At 36.4% G+C, this 18556-nt stretch overlaps 1 protein-coding gene across 3 annotated transcripts; it reads right to left on the bottom strand.

The window, feature by feature from the left end:
* Positions 1-309: 309 nt before the first annotated feature.
* LOC128031686 (heat shock 70 kDa protein 4L) lies at positions 310-18073 on the bottom strand. 3 transcript variants are annotated; one of them, XM_052620022.1, is made up of 19 exons: positions 17736-18073; positions 15796-15853; positions 15549-15689; positions 15234-15356; positions 15055-15154; positions 13481-13614; positions 13127-13371; positions 12840-12916; positions 12597-12748; positions 12159-12265; positions 9485-9618; positions 8736-8932; positions 7376-7453; positions 7074-7208; positions 5819-5944; positions 5504-5611; positions 3031-3150; positions 2263-2424; positions 310-1216 (listed from the first exon to the last, which is right to left on the bottom strand). In XM_052620022.1, the coding sequence occupies exons 1-19, from the start codon at positions 17840-17842 to the stop codon at positions 1040-1042; spliced, it is 2481 nt and encodes an 826-aa protein (XP_052475982.1). In that variant the 5' UTR covers positions 17843-18073; the 3' UTR covers positions 310-1039. The 3 variants fall into 3 exon arrangements, with proteins under 3 accessions (XP_052475982.1, XP_052475981.1, XP_052475983.1); XM_052620021.1 differs by having other exon boundaries at positions 2263-2427; XM_052620023.1 differs by lacking the exon at positions 15549-15689 and having other exon boundaries at positions 2263-2427.
* Between the last annotated feature and the right edge of the window lie 483 nt (positions 18074-18556).

Raw genomic sequence — 18556 nt, forward strand, 5'->3', positions numbered from 1 at the left:
AGACACATATTCATGGTTCTTTGAAGTCAGTCGGGAAAGTTTAGGAAACCCTGTGTTCAGTTATCCTATGTTTTGTGATTCATTGATTACTTAATGTATTTGAATGAAAATTTACACTGTATCTCTGCTATTACCTGCCTATTTTAACTAAATAAATCACATTTAGATTCATAAATAAAAGTCATATTAGTGCTTGTAACATTTCTACAAACCCTCCTGTTCTTCTCCAGATTCTGAGATTGCAGAATTACATGTAAAATTGTATTGTGTGCATAAACTGGCACAATCATTTAGATGTCAACAAACACATTCAGTCATAAAGGCATGTTTTATTATTTGTGACCATCAGACCTCGAGACTTAATATGAGACTGCATGAAAACTGGGAAAAAAGGGAATGACCGGCTCAGAACATTCTACTTTCATATGACACTACGGAGCTGAAAGCATTGCAATCTCAACAATAGGAGTTTACCTATATCTAAGCACCCATAAATTCAAATTACTAAAATAATATTTACAGGCTCTAGAGAACACATCCTTTGGAAATGTATATATATTAAATACAAATATAAACCATATATTTATATGTATTGCATACATATTTGCTCGTTTTCTCTCAATCTTAACGATTGGTCAGACATTATTTTGATTCAAGTTACCAAGTGATATGATTCACCTCAAGAATGCTTTTGGGTCTCCCAGAATGCCTCACATTGTTTTAGGGATAGCTTTTTGTTAGGAGCGGCAGCATCGTTTCAGCGTTTAAACTACAGCTATTCTATTTGAGCCTATTGTGGATGTCCAATGTTTCCAATACAGCTGCAACACTTGAAGGACAGCCTGATCCAGTCCCTTAATAGGTACAAGAGAAAACCAACAGAGGAGCAGACGTCTACAAACAGATGCACAAATACAGCCAACTGAGTGGTGGACACAGAGAGAATGGTTCCAGCTATCAGTTCAGTGTAAGTCGAAAAGGTTTAATAGTGGCTTAAGTGAGAATGGCAGCAGTATTAGATGGTTGAGTTGGGAAGAGCTCAGTCCACCTCCATCTCTCCAGACGGAGGCTTCATCTGCTGATTGCCTTTGCTGTCTGCACCTTGCTGTGCTGTGGGGCCATTATGTGCCCCGTTGTTTCTGTCTCCCTCCTCTACAGGCTCCTCGGTTTTGGGTTTGGGTCGGTTGAAGACAGGATTGCAAACATCCTCTAACTCCTGCATTTCGACACAAAAACAGATGAATGAATATTTATAGAAATCGCATTTTATTTAATGATGCATTAGGTTTGAGTGCTGTCAGCCACAGTACCACAATATGAGGATTCTTTATGAAAGAACCAGACACAACCTGCCAGTAACATTTTGGGATAATATTTTGCCCCATAATAAAATGCACAAGTAAATGGTAGTTTCCTTCATAAAGAAAAATTGTAACCATATTTTTGCAGAAAAATGGTTTTCATAATTACGCATATTTTCCCTACAAATTGTCATTAATTTCATCTAATTTCCATGACTTTAAGGCAAAATACATATTAAAATTTAGTACAACATATAACTAGACATTTACATTAATCAGACACTTTTATCCAAAGCAACTTGCAGTTCATTCATAAAAAATTTTATCAGTATGTGTGTTCCCTGAGAATTGAACCCGCAACTTTTTGCATTGCTAACACAATGCTCTACCACTGAGCCACAGTGGTATCATGTTTGTTTTGCCACCTTTTATTTATAATCAAAATATTTAAAATAAATGTTTAATTTAATTTACCTCACCAATCAGTAATTAGAATATAGTAAAACATTGAACTAGACAGAATCTGTCAAAATAAAAGTCCTATATTACTATGTTGATACCTATACTGTATATTTCAAGGATACTTTATATTTAATTCCATTCAAAGTAATTCATACATTATGATATTATGGTTTTGCTGTGCTTTATTTTAAATAAAAAAATATAGCTTTAATCACCAAAATATATACTATAAACATTTATTATCATCAGTCATAAAAATTATCATCAATCATTACAGTAAAGAATTGTTGCATGCAAAGTGATTACCTGCCATGAAAATAGTGTATTTTTTCCCTTTTTCAGGCTTTATTTTCTTTTTGCAAAATAAACATCGCTTGGATATGATTTTGTGAGATGAACTCTTATTCATTATTTATTTAAGAAACTGGTGTGATCGTTCTAATGACAGGGCAAAATGTAATGCATCCTGACTGTATTTTTTCTTTAAAAGTGCACAAACCTGAATCTTCTGAATGATCTCTGCTACTTTGACTGCTGGGTCTTGAGCGACTGTGAGTTTACTCTGGGCGTTCATCTTTGTATTCATCCAGCCTAGAGCTTCACACACACTCTTCTCAACAACACTCATCTCCTCGGTGCTCAAGTGCTGGTAGCGCTCATCCTGCTGGTCAAATGGCAGACATGACCACAGCATTTAATGCGTCTCAGCTCCCATTCATTTCAATGCTAAGTGTATCTCAGCACTGCATTATTTTTAAGTGCTTCAATATTGATAAGGATCAATAAAATGAACATAATGAATGAAATTAGTAAATCCAATTAATTTTAAATTTTCTTAAGAATAGATAAGCCAATATGAACAGCAAAATATTAAGATGCAGTTACAAACACAATTATTCTGACAAAGATATATAATTAAAATGACATAAATGACCAAAACAACTGATATGAAGTCAAACACTTGAAACTTGAAAGTGAATTGTGGGAGACGTAACAAGGTACATTAAATAACTTAAAAAAGTGTAAGTTACAAAAGTAATTAGGCCAGTAGATCTGTGCAAAGGAGTTATCCCAAATAAAACCAATTAGTGTCTATAAAAAAGGAGGTTGCACATCACCCCAAGGCTTATAAAAACACAACAGGCAAGAACTGTGCTTTAGTTGCAAAAATAAAAGCTTTAAAATTTTTTTAGATTTTTTAAAGCTTTTCTATGAACAGAACTATACAATATCAAAAACGCTACACTGATTTAGCATCACAGCTTACCTTCTGTTTATACACATCCACCGCCTTCATAAAAAGCTGAATTTTCTTGCCTAGCTCTTCGAACGCTCTGGGTCGACCCTCATGCTCTCTGTACCGTTCTTCAATGGGCTCACCAAACTTCTACACAAGACAAAGACAACATCCAGTTGTTTTTTTTCCAAGTAAAGATTTTCATTGGATGGACTGACCAATGTGAAAAAGCACTACAGCACAGTTCTAAAAAGACTATGTGTTACAGAAATAATATACTTTACAGTAATATACTAAAGTGCAAACTGAATGTAATGTTTCCAGACATTTAATTAGATGTTAACTGCAATAAAAAAAAATTATTATAGATAAAATTCCTATTAAGTGCAATTAGCTGAACTATAGAGTGTTTTTAAATAGGACTTAAGTAATCTTGATTAATCGTTATATGTCATTTAATAATACTATTGTCTTGAAATATGGGTAAAGTGTACTACCAAATGTATTGACAAGCATTTATGAAACATTATGTCATCTATTTTAAGGGGTCATCGGATGCCCAATTTCAAAGTTGATATGATTCTTTAGGGTCTTAATGAAAAGTCTATGACATACTTTGGCAAAAAGTTCTCAAAGGTAGAGCTCAAAGCTCTGTTTTCAGCACTCTGTTCTAGTCCATGTTGCTTTAAATGCTAATGAGCTCTGCTGACCCCGCCCCTCTCTCATGTGGGGTGAGGAGCAGACTGAACTTCAGCCGCGAAACTTGCTAACTAGCTTCTTCTTTGTTTGTTATTATTTTATTATTATTGATCATTTTTAAGTTGATGGTTGTATTATGTACTATTTTGTACTGTCCTCGATGTTTGACCATTAATAAAAATAAATAAATAAAAAAAAAAAAAAAAAAGGCCATTTGTAAAGATTTTAAAAAAAAAACTTCTACTCACTTCTACTAGAGATGAAGCTTGATCACGAATGATTTGTGCGAACATAAACAGATTTAGGCAGATCGGGGATCAGCATATTCCCTTCAAAACTAAAGTAACGTTAATCCCCTGCATCTTCAGTGGCTCAGATGTGGGGAGTAAATTACAACTTCTTTGTTTATTATTACATCCAACAACAGAACACCTCAATCGCTTAACCGGAGACATTCTTGTCTTCCCCTGCAGAGGAGTCGACACAATGGTGGACAGCTCACTCAGGGCGAGTCTAAGGTAAGACGGCCTTGTCAATCAACTATTGTGGGAGGGGCCTGTGCAGAACTACGTCATTATGACAGGAATCTCAGCCTGATTTGAGAAAGTGGGTTTTAAAATAGGGATTTAAAAAAAAACACTGGCTGGATTTTTATCATTATAGGCCGGATGTGTACACACACTTCCAACACACAAAGGTGAATTTTGCACAATTGTAATGATGAAATTTAAACGTAATATTGAATCTAATCTCTAACCACACTGCAGTTCAGACTGAATGGAATGGTTGGACAAATATTTTATGGTTCCGAGACTTCCACAAAAGATCTTGTTTTATATTGTAAGACATTAAAAAAAAAAAATATATATATATATATATATATATATATATATATATATATATATATATATATATATAGACCACCTTATTTTAAAGATACACTACAAGTGCACATTCACTTGCATTTAAACATTTATTTTTTTAAGCTCCAGAGATGAACACTCAATCACAGAAGTAAGAGATAAATGTTGAAAATTAAGCTAATGTGAAAAATACAAAAACAATATAACAGATTTATATATGAATGTACTAATAAACGGAAAAATTCGATACCAATTTTATGAAATCATTTTTAAACAGATTAAAAAACTCTGATTTCATTTTTCATCTTGTTGATGTTTATACAGACTCAAGGACTCATCTCCTGAGCCACTGCACAAAGGAACAAAATGTAACCAATACAATATATCAGTGCAAATACATTTAATAAAGCTCAAATAGTCTTCAGTTTACACATCTGTTAGGCTACACTTACACTAGTGCGTGTTGATTTTAAAATGCATTTTTTGTCAGTGATTTACTGTCTGTCTGTGCTCTCTCTTCACTGATCACTGCTCTGACTCAGAGGTAATAACATATTTAATTTCAGCGACATTATATGGCCAAAACACACATTAGACGGCAATCAGAAGTTATTGCAAACACTTGATCATAGTTTAAAGTGAGTTTTGAATTCATAAATTATAAATTATTTATTGTCTTATGCAGCATGATGCTACAGTGTGCATGAATGGTCACATAACACATGCTTTCGGTCATTAGTATGAACGGACATCTGCATATGACAGCTCCCGCGCTACTCTCCAATGAAAATGAATGATTTCCGGTCTGTCGTTTGTCAGAGATAGTGGAAAGCCGGATTGTAAACTAGAAGGTGTGTTTGACTTGACGTAGACCCACTGGTGTATTACAGTACCAGGAAAGCTACAGAGAGGATGGATGACCTGAATACTTAAGCACCTACTTTGAGTTCAAACAGTTTGTCCTGATAGATTTCTTTCTCCTGGTCTTCTCCTTCTTCATACAGCCAGTTCTCTGTGTCCTCAAGCATTATAGTGAGTCGGTTACTTTCCTGCAAAGGAAGAACATCAACACACATACATAGTAAGTCTCACCTGAGCTTCATTTTGATTGTATTTATAATGTTCTGTTCCATGTATTATGACTTGAGGTTTTAAACTGCAGAACTGGGGTAGATTATACTGAAACAAAGCATGAGCTCCCAAGTGTCTTGACTGAGAACAACAGCTCCGGGTAAACAAAGAGATTATGTGCTCACATCTTCAGTGACATATCTCTCATAGACGCCACACAGTTTGTCTCGCAGCTCGTAAACATACTCCTCCACAGCATTTTTAGCATCGTTTCTCTCCTTCTCCAGCTTGTCCTGTATGATCATTTTTTTCTGGAAGAGAGAATGCAGTGAATATATATTTACAAACTGGATCGTTGTAACTTTTCAGCCTTATAAGACACAAAAAATCTTAAACGTCATAATTATGCAGATTATAAATGATACATCAAGCATACCGTTCCGAAAAATAACTGCTCAACTGTACTGAATGTGCATTTGTATACACAAATGTCTCATTTATAATAGGTTTTTGTCTTGTGAGGGGCGTAACATTTCCGTCACACGCTTGAAGCTTTCATCCAATCACAACACACTGGATAGCTGGCCAATCAGAGCACACCTCGCTTTTCAGGACGATGAGCTTTGTAAAAAATAATAACAATAATGTACAGTATGTACCCTTAAACCGCATAAACATTTCATTACACCAAATAATGTTATTTTTTAGCAATGTCATATGACCCCTTTAACTAACTATTAACTTTGACTTTCGCCTTAATAAACTCCTAATATGTTTCTTATTAACAGTTAGTAAGGTAGTTGTTAAGTTTAAGGTATGGGGCAAAATTGAGGGATCTAAAATATTGTCATGCAGACTAAGGCATTGATATGTGCTTTATAAGTACTAATAAACAGCCAGTATGCTAGAAACATGCATGCTATTTCATAGTGAGAATTGATTCTTAAATAAAGTGTTACTATTTAAATATATTATGAAACCTAATCAACATCTGTCAGGTGGCCTTAGCTAGACAAGCAAGTCACTTCAGAGGTGAAGTATGTTTTTATTTTCTGCTGTGGAATCATGTGCATTTGATGAATGGTGCACAATAAGACCAGGAACGCACAGTATTAAGAAATATTGTCAACTAACAAAAACACAATAGCATAAACACTAAATCCCTCATATGATTTGAGCAACATGCAGGGTACAAGATACAGTTGGTCCAGCTGGCAAGAGTTATAAACAGTAGCTAACAAGAGACAAATATAGTGAGTGCATATAAGCAAAATGAATTCTGCCGAAAGCGAATAAAACGGGGCTCTAATTTGAGATGAGAATCACAAAAGCACAGGGTGGAAAAAGAGATGGCTTTGAACGGAGTTGATTTAAATGAATCTCACCACTCCACGTGTTCTCAAGAGAACTGAGGCAGACTGAAAATGAATTATGACTTACTTCATATTCAACAAAGTTGTTGAGCACATCTTGATCCAGCTGTCGGGTTGTGTTGGCCCGAATGGGCAGATCAACACTCTTCACTTTTGACTTGCTTTTGCTACTGCTTGCACCTTGATCTTGTTTATCGCCCTCCTTTAAGAAAATAAGACATTTGAAAAGATATAAGCACAAATGGGGTCTGTTAAAAAACAGAGACAGATAGATCGAATATGGCATGCATGACATGAACCCTTCAAAGTAGAAATAAACAGCATTTGAGAATATATTTGCATATATTTCCAATGTACTGTAAATTGTACCTTATTGCCAGAGTTATTCATCTTTTCCTCTTCAGTGGGCTGGTCTCCTTGGCCTTCTTGGTCCACTTGCATTTTATTCTATTAACAAAAGCGTAAACGCAGCATGAGAGATCTGATCCTGCTCACAGTGCTGAATATATTTGCTCGTTTTGAATATTCTTTATAAACCAGGAGCATTGAACAGCCACAGAAATCACTACAATGTAGACTTCCTCCAGTCGCATTCACAAAACTAAAATGCTTTGAAATGAATAAAAAAGTGAATAACTGAGCTGGGGTATTCTGCTTCAAAGATCTTTCATTTGGCTTCATGTATTTTATATTATTAGTTTGTGAAGCCTTGTGCAAAAATATAATCTGTATAGTACTGCATACTAGAAAACTACATACCGGTCGGTACATATAGTAGTTTTCAGAGGTTTGTGGTCAGTAAGGTTTTGAATGTAATACTTTTATTCAGAAAGGATGCATTCATTGATCAAAAATGGCATTTATAATTTTGAACACTTTATTAATCAAATAATCCTGAAAAAACGCATTAGTTTCCATAATAATATTAATAATAGCATTGATAATAATATTATTTCCACACCATTGACAATAATATTATATTAATAATTCAGCTTTGCCATCAGAGGAATAAATTGGATTTTAAAATATTTCTATTTCTGTTTCTACAGTTTTATAAAGTATTTATTTTCTACAGTTATTAAAAAAAATACACACATATATATATATATTTCACAAAATTAACTTTTACTCTTTTCTTTTTTCAAATAAATGCAGCCTTGCAACTCACCAATTCCAAACTTTTTCTTTTCTCATTATTATGTAAAAAAAATAATGTATTGAAATACTTGAAACTACATTTTTCACCTACGTACATACAACTTGCATTACTTTAATACAGTGCACAGTATATGTACTGACTGACTGACTGACTGATGGCCAGTAACCTGCATATTTGGATATTTTAGATTTCTTTGGCCTAGTTTAAAAACTGCTGTGCCAAATTCCAGCTGTTGATGGCAAGTCAGGATCCTAATAAGCTAAATAAAGTAACCCCTAACACAAGAACGACAATCTTCCTCTTCTGGGACAGAGGTGTCACTTTAGGTACCAAAAAAAGTCAGCTTAAATTAGCGACAAAGAGCGAAAACACTTACAGAAGGCTAATGCTGTGCCTGTGCATCTAATCATGTTTTAAGGAACAAAAAAAGTCATTCAGGTTTGGAGCAACATGAATGATGACAGAATTAGCATCTTTGGTGGAACTAATCATTTAAATATTTTTCTTGACAGTCTCGTCATCAATGGAATGGAATAAATACAAAAAATGAATACATTCAATGCCTCCTACCTGTTCCTCAGGCCTGCCCTCGTTCTGTACAGTCGGTTCTGTTTCCATCTGCACCTCCTCTGCCTCTCCTTTCTGTTTCTCTATCAGAGAGGCGCTGGACACGCTGAAGATGCCATGCATGTTCACACGCACCTTAACCTTGACCTTTGAACTGTCCCCATCAAGCTGCGGCACCACATTCTGTATGGTAAAGCGGCCTGGCCACAACAGAAAAACATGTAAATTAGAACCAGAAACAGACAGAAAAAAAACAAGGAAACAAGAGAAATTTCAACAGGAACATTAGCCAGAAACAGAAATGAAATCAAACTGAATTGTTCTGAACAGACTATACATTACACTCAGTATGGCGAGGGTATATGATGTGATGGGATTTAGAGTTTACGGGACGTCATGTCTCGGTCCTAATTATTACCAGGCTGGTAGGTGTATTCTGACACCTCTGTGACACTCCTCTGAGATTAGACTCGAACCTAATCCACTTCACAGCTAGTGTGTTGAACACAATGGATCACAATGCTGAGGGCATTCTTAATCAAATGAGGCCATGACTGACTATTAAAGGATCCCCTGGGCTTCGCACCAGAGTGATTAGTCTCATTTTAGATGTAAATTAGGCTAGTGCTGGCTAAAACTCATTTCATACTGATTCCTATAGAAGTTTTAATAAAGTCTGGTTTAATGCCATTTCAGAATGTAATCAACATGATACTGAAGTTACATGATACACAACACATAGTGATACACACCTATTCTGCTATCTGGATAGGGCAGCTCATGTGGACAACTGTAGAACGCTTCCAGGTCAAAAGCTTCCTTCTTGTGGAAGGTGATGACTTTGGAGAAAGGTGCTGCATGGTTCTTACTGAACACCTCACATTCCCTGAAGACGAGAAAACAAGTCGAACGATGTCATCCTTAAAGTCAATATGAAATCAAGTTTAACAGTTTGTATTTCTTTTGGGGAATATTTATGATCAATGATTTTCCTTTATTCCCTCATAATCTTTAATCAGACGAGTTTCAATCTCAACCTGTCACTCACACGTGCAACTATCGCAGCAATTAGCAAACAAAAAGTATAATATTTAATGTATTGTGTTTCAAATATTAAGCATTATGATACTACATTGTACAAAGTGGCAACCTGCAATAGTGACCTTAAAGAGTTATTTCTGCCTGGTTTAACCCATAAAACAATTATTTTGAAATATTTTGCTAAAAATATTTTTTACTTACATTTTTAAGTTTACAATTTTTTTCAGTGTAGCTACATATAATAAAAACGAATGCAAAACATTTTATCTCTATAAGCTAGCATATTTGTAGACTTACTGGACACTAGTTGTCACGATCATTAGCTGGAGTGCCCACAAACTTCAGTAGAGGGCACTCCACTCAGGACCATTCCACCCATCAACCACCAGATGTCACCATATCACTTGGACACTAGCACCTCTCATCTGTTGCACCACACCCAAACTACATCTCCCATGAGCCTCTGCAAAACTATCACCTTGTCACACCTGCACCTCATTCATCAGCTAATCTTCTTGCCACACCTGCACCTCATTTACACACACACATGTAAGCAAACACTCACACACAGACACTTTGTGAAGTCTTGTTTAGCCAGTCTGACATTTCTGAGCGGTTTCCTTGTGTTTGTTCCTTCTGTACCTGACCTTTGGATTGTTTATACCGACTCTGATTCTCTGCTGCCTGCCTCGACATCTGCTTGTTTCTGTTATTGATTCTGGTTATCCCTATATACCTGACGCCGTTACTGATCATTGCCTTTCTGACCATTCTCATAATTAAAGTTCTGCATATGGATCCGAACGTCTCTGTCTCATCATTACACTAGTTACAATCAAAAACACACCTCACATATTTACATTTACAAATTGAGCATTTGCTTTTAAATATAGGTTAACAGATGGATACATATATTTTTAAGATTTATATAAAGATAATATAAGATATATTATATATACTAGATTTTTTCATTTCTGAATAAAATGTACAGGTTCTTCTAAAAAAATTAGCATATTGTGATAAAAGTTCATTATTTTCCATAATGTAATGATACAAATTAAACTTTCATATATTTTAGATTCATTGCACACCAACTGAAATATTTCAGTTCTTTTATTGTTTTAATACTGACGATTTTGGCATACAGCTCATGAAGATCCAAAATTCCTATCTCAAAATATTTTCATATTTCATCCGACCAACAAAAACACCTGCAAAATTTGCTTTCATCCGAAAAAAGTACTTTGGACCACTAAGCAACAGTCCAGTGTTGCTTCTCTGTAGCCCATTTCCTGCACACGCCTGTGCACGGTGGCTCTGGATGTTTCTACTCCAGACTCAGTCCACTGCTTCCGCAGGTCCCCCAAGGTCTGGAATCCACAATCTTCCTCAGGGTCCGGTCACCTCTTCTCGTTGTGCAACGTTTTTTGCCACACTTTTTCCTTCCCACAGACTTCCCACTGAGGTGCCTTGATACAGCACTCTGGGAACAGCCTATTCATTCAGAAATGTCTTTCTGTGTCTTACCCTCTCGCTTGAGGATGTCAATGATGGCCTTCTGGACAGCAGTCAGGTCGGCAGTCTTACCCATGATTGCGGTATTGAGTAATGAACCAGGCTGGGAGTTTTTAAAAGCCTCAGGAATCTTTTGCAGGTGTTAAGAGTTAATTCGTTGATTCAGATGATTAGGTTATTAGCTCGTTTAGAGAACCTTTTCATGATATGCTAATTTTTTGAGATAGGAATTTTGGGTTTTTCATGAGCTGTATGCCAAAATCATCAGTATTAAAGCAATAAAAGACCTGAAATATTTTTCAGTTGGTGTGCAATGAATCTAAAATATATGAAAGTTTAATTTTTATTATTACAGTATGGAAAAGAATGAACTTTTATCACAATATGCACATTTTTGTAACTTAAGAGTAACCTAAAGAGTAACTTAATGCTGCTACTATATGTACCTGCTAAGATCTTTCCACCGGTTTTAGCACATTACTACGCATTTGTTAGGATGATATTGTTGGTTGCTAGGTGCTTGCCTGTTGGTCTCTATTATTTTCTCATGCACTGATGGCTTGGGTCCCTTCTGCCTTGCAAGTCTTTTTATGGCCCACCAGGTGCAAATCAAATTGTGATTGCCAAGAAATGCAATCTCACACCTCTCCGCAATAAGCTGCATGATTGGAGGCATCATTCAATGGAACGACTTATTTGCTGATTCTTGAGGTTGGTGTTTTTTTTTTATCCTAACTTTCTTAGTTAGCTTAGTTAACACTACAAATAAATAATCTCTTGCTAATGAGAATACTTGGAACACAACATAGCTATTTCAGATATCTGCACTTGCTTCAAACAGTTTAAAAGGTTAAGTTTAAAGGCTCTTACCCGACACTTTCATCTGTCGGAGACGTCCAGCGAAGAGTAATCGGGAAGGGGACTGCATCGGTGATGGAGAACTCTCGGACTTTGAAGGCTGGAGACAGGATTGCACACTTACCACACACACACACACACACACACACACAAAAACAAACATTTATGATATACAAGCAAATGTAGTTACATGAGCTGTCTAAATAGGGTATTAGTACAAGGAATCAGAGCCAGCACTGCATGCATCACAGAGATTTCATCTTGTTTCTACACCTCTCCCACAGAATCCACTAACTCCTCAGGGAACTGGCACAAGTATTGTTCAACTCATCTTCTGCTGTTTCTGTGCTGACATCTATAATGCCTGTTATCAAGGCCATTTTAAGTGCTGTAGACAGACTTGTTCAGATTATGGTCTTTTTTTAATTAGGCTTCATGAGTCTGTTTTACCTGTAAGGCACATCCGCGTGCTACAGCCTCGTCTGCGTTCAGCGTGGTGCTGATGTCTTTACCGAAGAACTTTGAGATTCTCTCCTTTATGGTCGGGATTCTGGTGGCTCCGCCCACCACCTCGATGGCATAGATCTCGTCTCTGCTAAGCTCTGTGCCAGGACGAATGCAAATTAGCAATGGATTTCAATTTTACATCTGTTGTGATTGATTTTGTGAACTGGGCCATCGGCTGCTGCTTACTTGATTGTTCCATGATCGATCTGAGAGGCGCCTCCACTCTCATCAAGAGCTGAGCACACATCTCTTCAAACTGAGCCCTGTGTCCAATCACAATCACATGTTTCTGCTCAAACCATCAATCCAACAGTTTTCTATTAAGCCTGAAATGCTTAATTTGCATTGATTTCATTTCACAATACACATACAACAACAGCCAATAACAGCTCTGTTATTTATGAAAGAGGTTACATGAACGTTGAGGTAAAACTACAGTCTGCTAATTTTGGAGCAGAACTTAATCGAATCACCTGTTCATTTTCCCATGGACATCGATGTCATTCATGAAGCACTCGATGTTGAGAGGGAGATCCGAAGAGTTTGCACTCATGAGCTTCTTCAGTTTCTCACACTCCTGATAGAGTCTTAGAAGAGCCCTTGGGTTGTCTTTAACATTGAGTTTGAAACGGTTTTTGAAGTCTCCGCAGAAATATTCCACAAGCAATTCATCAAAGTTGCGTCCGCCCAAATACGCGTCAAATGCTGTAGCCAACACCTGCAACAAAGAAGAGCTTGATAATGCCCTTCATAACAGCTTTGGGAAAGATTAAACATATTACTCTGAAGTAAACATAGCCCATAAAAATATAGGAATTAACACAGACCTTCAATTTCCCCTTGTTAAAGGAAGCAATGGAGACTTGGTAGGATGAGTGCCCAATGTCAACAAACACAACATTACGGGGTTTCTCCTCTGGGTTTGGCAAGTCCTGTTTATAGATGCCGTAGGCCAAGGCCACTGTAACAAGAATAACAACAAATACCAAACATGTGATAATAGACAGAGATAAGAGTACTCCAAAAAGTTCTTTATATCTGTTTGATGTTAACATAAATGGAACCCATATAAAAGAACTTCACATTGTAATTATCACAAAAAAATATATAATAATAATAAATGAGTGTGTCACCACGAGTTAACTAAATTAATATATATGAAATTAATATATATTAATATATTAATGAGTTATTACGAACATTCACATATATTTAGCATCTAATTGATGTCCTGTTATAAATATGTACACTAGGTGAGGAAGAACAAACCATGCAAATGAGTCAATATTCTATTGATTTGTGCTTATTGGTGAAAGAGCAACTTCTGATGAAATGTAAACAACAATCATTGCTATTAAAATTGAGCAAAATAATAATGTTTTATCATTTTAACACTCGTACAGTAAGACAAAAATATTTCCACTGATTATAACTAGACTAAAACGATAAGACATTTAGTCAATTAATACTAAAAGTTGACTAAATATGACAACAAAAACGAAGTTACATTTGACACAGGACTAAGAACAAGACTAAATAAATAAATAAAAAATAGCTGAATAAATTAACACTACTGCATACAGTTACTCTGCTGAAGATGTTGAAAATGACAAACATCATAAGACAACACCATAACACAGGAAGTTCATGAATCATGTTTTTGTCAGTCATCACACATTTAATTTGCTTCCGCAGCACCCTCACATTTTCATCTAGATCGGCAACCTTAGAATGGGTAATTACATTAGTCATGACAGCAATAATGAGAGAGAATTTATTCATATTATTTATAACGTGTATTCATTTTATTCAGTCTTTAAGAAAGGCTGAGTCCCCTAACACATGTACAATATGCAAATCACCCTTCACAGTAAATCTACATAATAGTCCTGCAGCCTGTTTTATTCAGTTAAAAACTGGTTTTATGTAGTTTCTTTTTCAACAACATGCACACTGTAAAAAGTGACACCTCGCAATTGCTACCTTAAAGGCACAGTTCACTCAAAAATGAAAATTAGCTATTAATTTACTCACCCTCGGCTCACCTTTTTACATAAACCATGAAACTTTCATTTTAGCCCTTCTTTCAAGTTCAAGTTTGTATCAGAAGCTTGTCTTTGGCCCAAGTCTGAACTGTGTGCTCAATTCAGTTCTCGTTGGAGGAACTGAAGCGCTGAATGAGTTGGCATTATAGGATCATATTATGTCAGTCTCTAACTTTGGGTCTCTTCACTAGTTGCTTATTGGCATGCATATTACTAGAATTAAACTACTCATTAAGCACATAATTGCCTTATTCTGCATCCCTAATCCTACCCAATACCTGAACTAAACAACTACCTTTTTAACTTAAACTTAACTTAACTTAAACTTAACTTAAAAAAAACTTAGTTTTGCTGACCTGCTGTTGTGTCATTAATCAGCCTCAAGCAGTTCAGCCCAGCAATCTGAGTTGCATCCATCAGGGATCTCCTTTCTACATCCGTAAAGAAGCTGGGGACCTAGAGAAAACCCAGACATGTCTAAGAGATGACAGCCATGTCAAGAGCACTAGCAGAAATATGTTTTGAAAGCACTCACAGATATCACACAGTCCACCACGGGCTTCTTCAAGGCGTGCTCAGAAGTTTCTTTCAGTTTGGTGAGCAACATGGCAGTCATCTGCTCGATGGTAAACACCTTGTCCTCGTTCAGATAACGTACCTATGACAATGTAATAGAGTATGTAAGATGATCTCTAGCATGTTTAACATTCTAGACGTTTCACAACAAACATTTTTGCAATATTCTTTTTTTTTGTCAATGCATTCATTGTCCAATACATGATTTTTGGGACAGTGGTCTACAACAGCAAAATAGTTTTCAAAGTGGTGCCAAAATATCACAGAATATCACCTTTATTCCAGTGCTGCCATTCACCAGTTTGTGAAGGTTGTAAGGCAACTTGGATTTTTCCCCTTGAACATATTGGTCATCAAACGCTCGACCGTGAAACTTCTTAAAGCCATGAACCGTGTTCTTAAAGTTAGTTATGATCTATAGGAGGCATTTTTATTGGTTAATATCCCACCTAATTTTATGGTTAGCAAATATTGTAAAGGTTTAATAAATTAGAAAGCATGAAATGAACAGCATTTCGTACCTGACTTTTAGCAGCATTTCCAATGGTCCGGTTTTTAGAGGCTAGAGAAATGCATGCTCTGTTGGAAAAAGTGACATGTTCATAAATGTAACATACATTGTGACAACACCCTCCATATTTAATTTCCAGACTGATGCATTCTTGAGCCCGGAAGAGCAGGGAGTAGATCAGCACCTTGGACAGCGTCTTCACTAGCGCTTACGACACAAACCATGTTATGGTGTGAAATAAGCTTCTGAGATTTGAAAAGAGATTTAATATGATTTCTTATAAGAGGCAGCAAGGTTTCTGCATTTCAGAACCACTAGGAATTGTGATAGTGGAAATTATTAGTGGAATTAAACAGGCTTCAAACTGGTTTGGATTCATTTGGATTAATCTGTTCAACACGTTTAATCAGGGTTTGGGATTCTTTTCAACATGTTTGAGGGTAACCTGTGTATTATATAGTAGCAATCAATACAAGCCAACATCAAAAACAATAATGTGTGAAATATTCATTTCAGTTCAATAAAATTAGACCACAGGATGTTTCAAACTCATTGGATTGTCACTAGCAGACAGAAAATATTTAATATTGACAAATAAATTGTCAGACAGAATTCTGTCACCATTTAATCATCCTCATCTTTTAAAAACTGTATGACTTACTTTCTTCTGTGGAATATAAAAGATAATTTGAGAAATGTTTCAAAGTGGAAGTCAGTGGTGACCAGAACCAACATGGTTACCAGCATTCTTCAAAATATCTTTTGTGTACCACAGAAGAAAGACATGCAGCTTTGGAAATCTGTACTTTGAATGCAATATAAGTCGCTTTGAATAAAAGCAAGAAAATTACATTGATGTTGCCTGATTTGTTGATGTTGCTGACAAATTATAGGAACACAGCTATAAAACTTTATCTCTTCTTTCCGTCAGGATGTAGATTTTTTTATACTTTTATATAGAGAGAGAGAGAGAGAGATTAACCAACATGAAGTACTGAGTTATGGTGTGAAAACTTATATCTTATAACTTATGTATGTAGGTTATATCTTAAAGAAAATGGTTTTAAAAGTATAACCATGTTTTTTGGCATATTTACCATTAGTATAACCACAGTTTTATTAAAAATACCTTGGTTAATAGTAAACATGTTCTGTTTCTGTTTACTTTTATTATTATATGTTGTAAAACCATGGTTAATTGTCGCATGTCCCGTATTTGAAGAGCCACTGTGATCTGTGAGCAGCGTTGCAGGAGAATCTGAGGATGCGCTAACAACATAATTCGACTTGAGTAAGCACCGCAGTGACCTCCTTCAACACCTCAAGTGTGATCTCCTTTTAGGACAATTGTCCAAACACCCGCAAATGACAATTTTCCAGCAAAATATATAGTTTTACAGCATTTTCTTTTGATCGCATGTGATGGCGCGCCCAGAAGGAGAGCGTGTGGATCTGTCCAGAGAACACGACTCCACGGTCACAGTCTCGTGGACGCGCCCCACGCAGCCTGTCGGATTATAGCGTGCACGTGCAGCTTTGCATTCGTCTAACACAAACAGCCATTCTGATCCATTTCGCGAGCGACTGAGTGTGTGGATGACAGACAGGTGGGAAATACGCTGTGCGTCTCTCATTCACGATCAAATAAGGACTCAGAAATAAAGTGTCGGTGCTCTCGTGACAATAAACTCTCTGGAAAAATAAAGACACAAAAGAGCATTGCTCTCAGACACGTTTCAGGGCGTAGCAAACATCACTGATAAGACTCATACAGCGGTTAAACTGATGAAATTCATGCAAAATGGAGATGCGCAAGGGCTTAGCAATGGACAGAACTGACAGCCGCAGGAGCAACATGCACTGGATTGGGAACACGGCCAGCTGGGCAACAGCAAACATTGCGTAACAAAACACAGCATCATTTTACAGGGATGGCAATGCTATACTCACGGAGTGCATCTGTCACTGTATTCGTTTGCAATGGTTTCAATGCCGCCGCTCCTGGCTACAGCGATGTAACAGTTCTGGAAACCCACATCAATCCCCACCACAGACATGTTCAGTCCTTATTTCTTTAATCTTAACACCTCCGGTCCAGTTTTAACAGTGCAGCTGGGTGAATACACAACACCCCTGTTCTACAGTATGTGCCTGAGCGTGCTAGAAGAATTACTTGCTATTATGTAAGTCTGGCTTTTTATAGATAATTCTTCCTTTCTAATCCTAGAAGAGAACGCTTCTACTGCATCCTCGCAGCCTCCGATGATATTGTCAACCGGTAATATGAGTAAACCTGCGCATTCGTCAAGAGACTGGCATTCTACCAAGCCCCGCCCGCGGCTGCTTCTGATTGGCTACTGGACGTTTACCAGCAGTTTGATTGGCGCAGCATCCCAGATAAGAACGAACAATCTAGAACCTGGCGATAAAAGCTCGCATTTTTACGTCACTGGGAATGACCGTGCAGTTAAACGAGCTATAATGAGAACGTCAGGGGTCCATCACTGGATAGATAAATAAATAAACAGCAATTATAAATCGATAATTAAAGGATATTATCAAAAAGTTCTGACTCAAACTGAGGGGAGATTATTATTTTCATGTTTAAAAAAGACGTTGCCAAATGGTTTTATTATTTGGTGATTAAAATAAATAAACAAACGTTTATAGAAAACTTTATGATTGAAATTATCTGAAATTGAGGGCACACTATATATATTAAAGAAAGGCTTTGTGGGTTTATTAATACATTTTTATTGTATTATTTTGTA

This window comes from Carassius gibelio, chromosome A17 (assembly GCF_023724105.1).
Source record: "Carassius gibelio isolate Cgi1373 ecotype wild population from Czech Republic chromosome A17, carGib1.2-hapl.c, whole genome shotgun sequence".
Lineage (NCBI taxonomy): Eukaryota > Metazoa > Chordata > Actinopteri > Cypriniformes > Cyprinidae > Carassius > Carassius gibelio.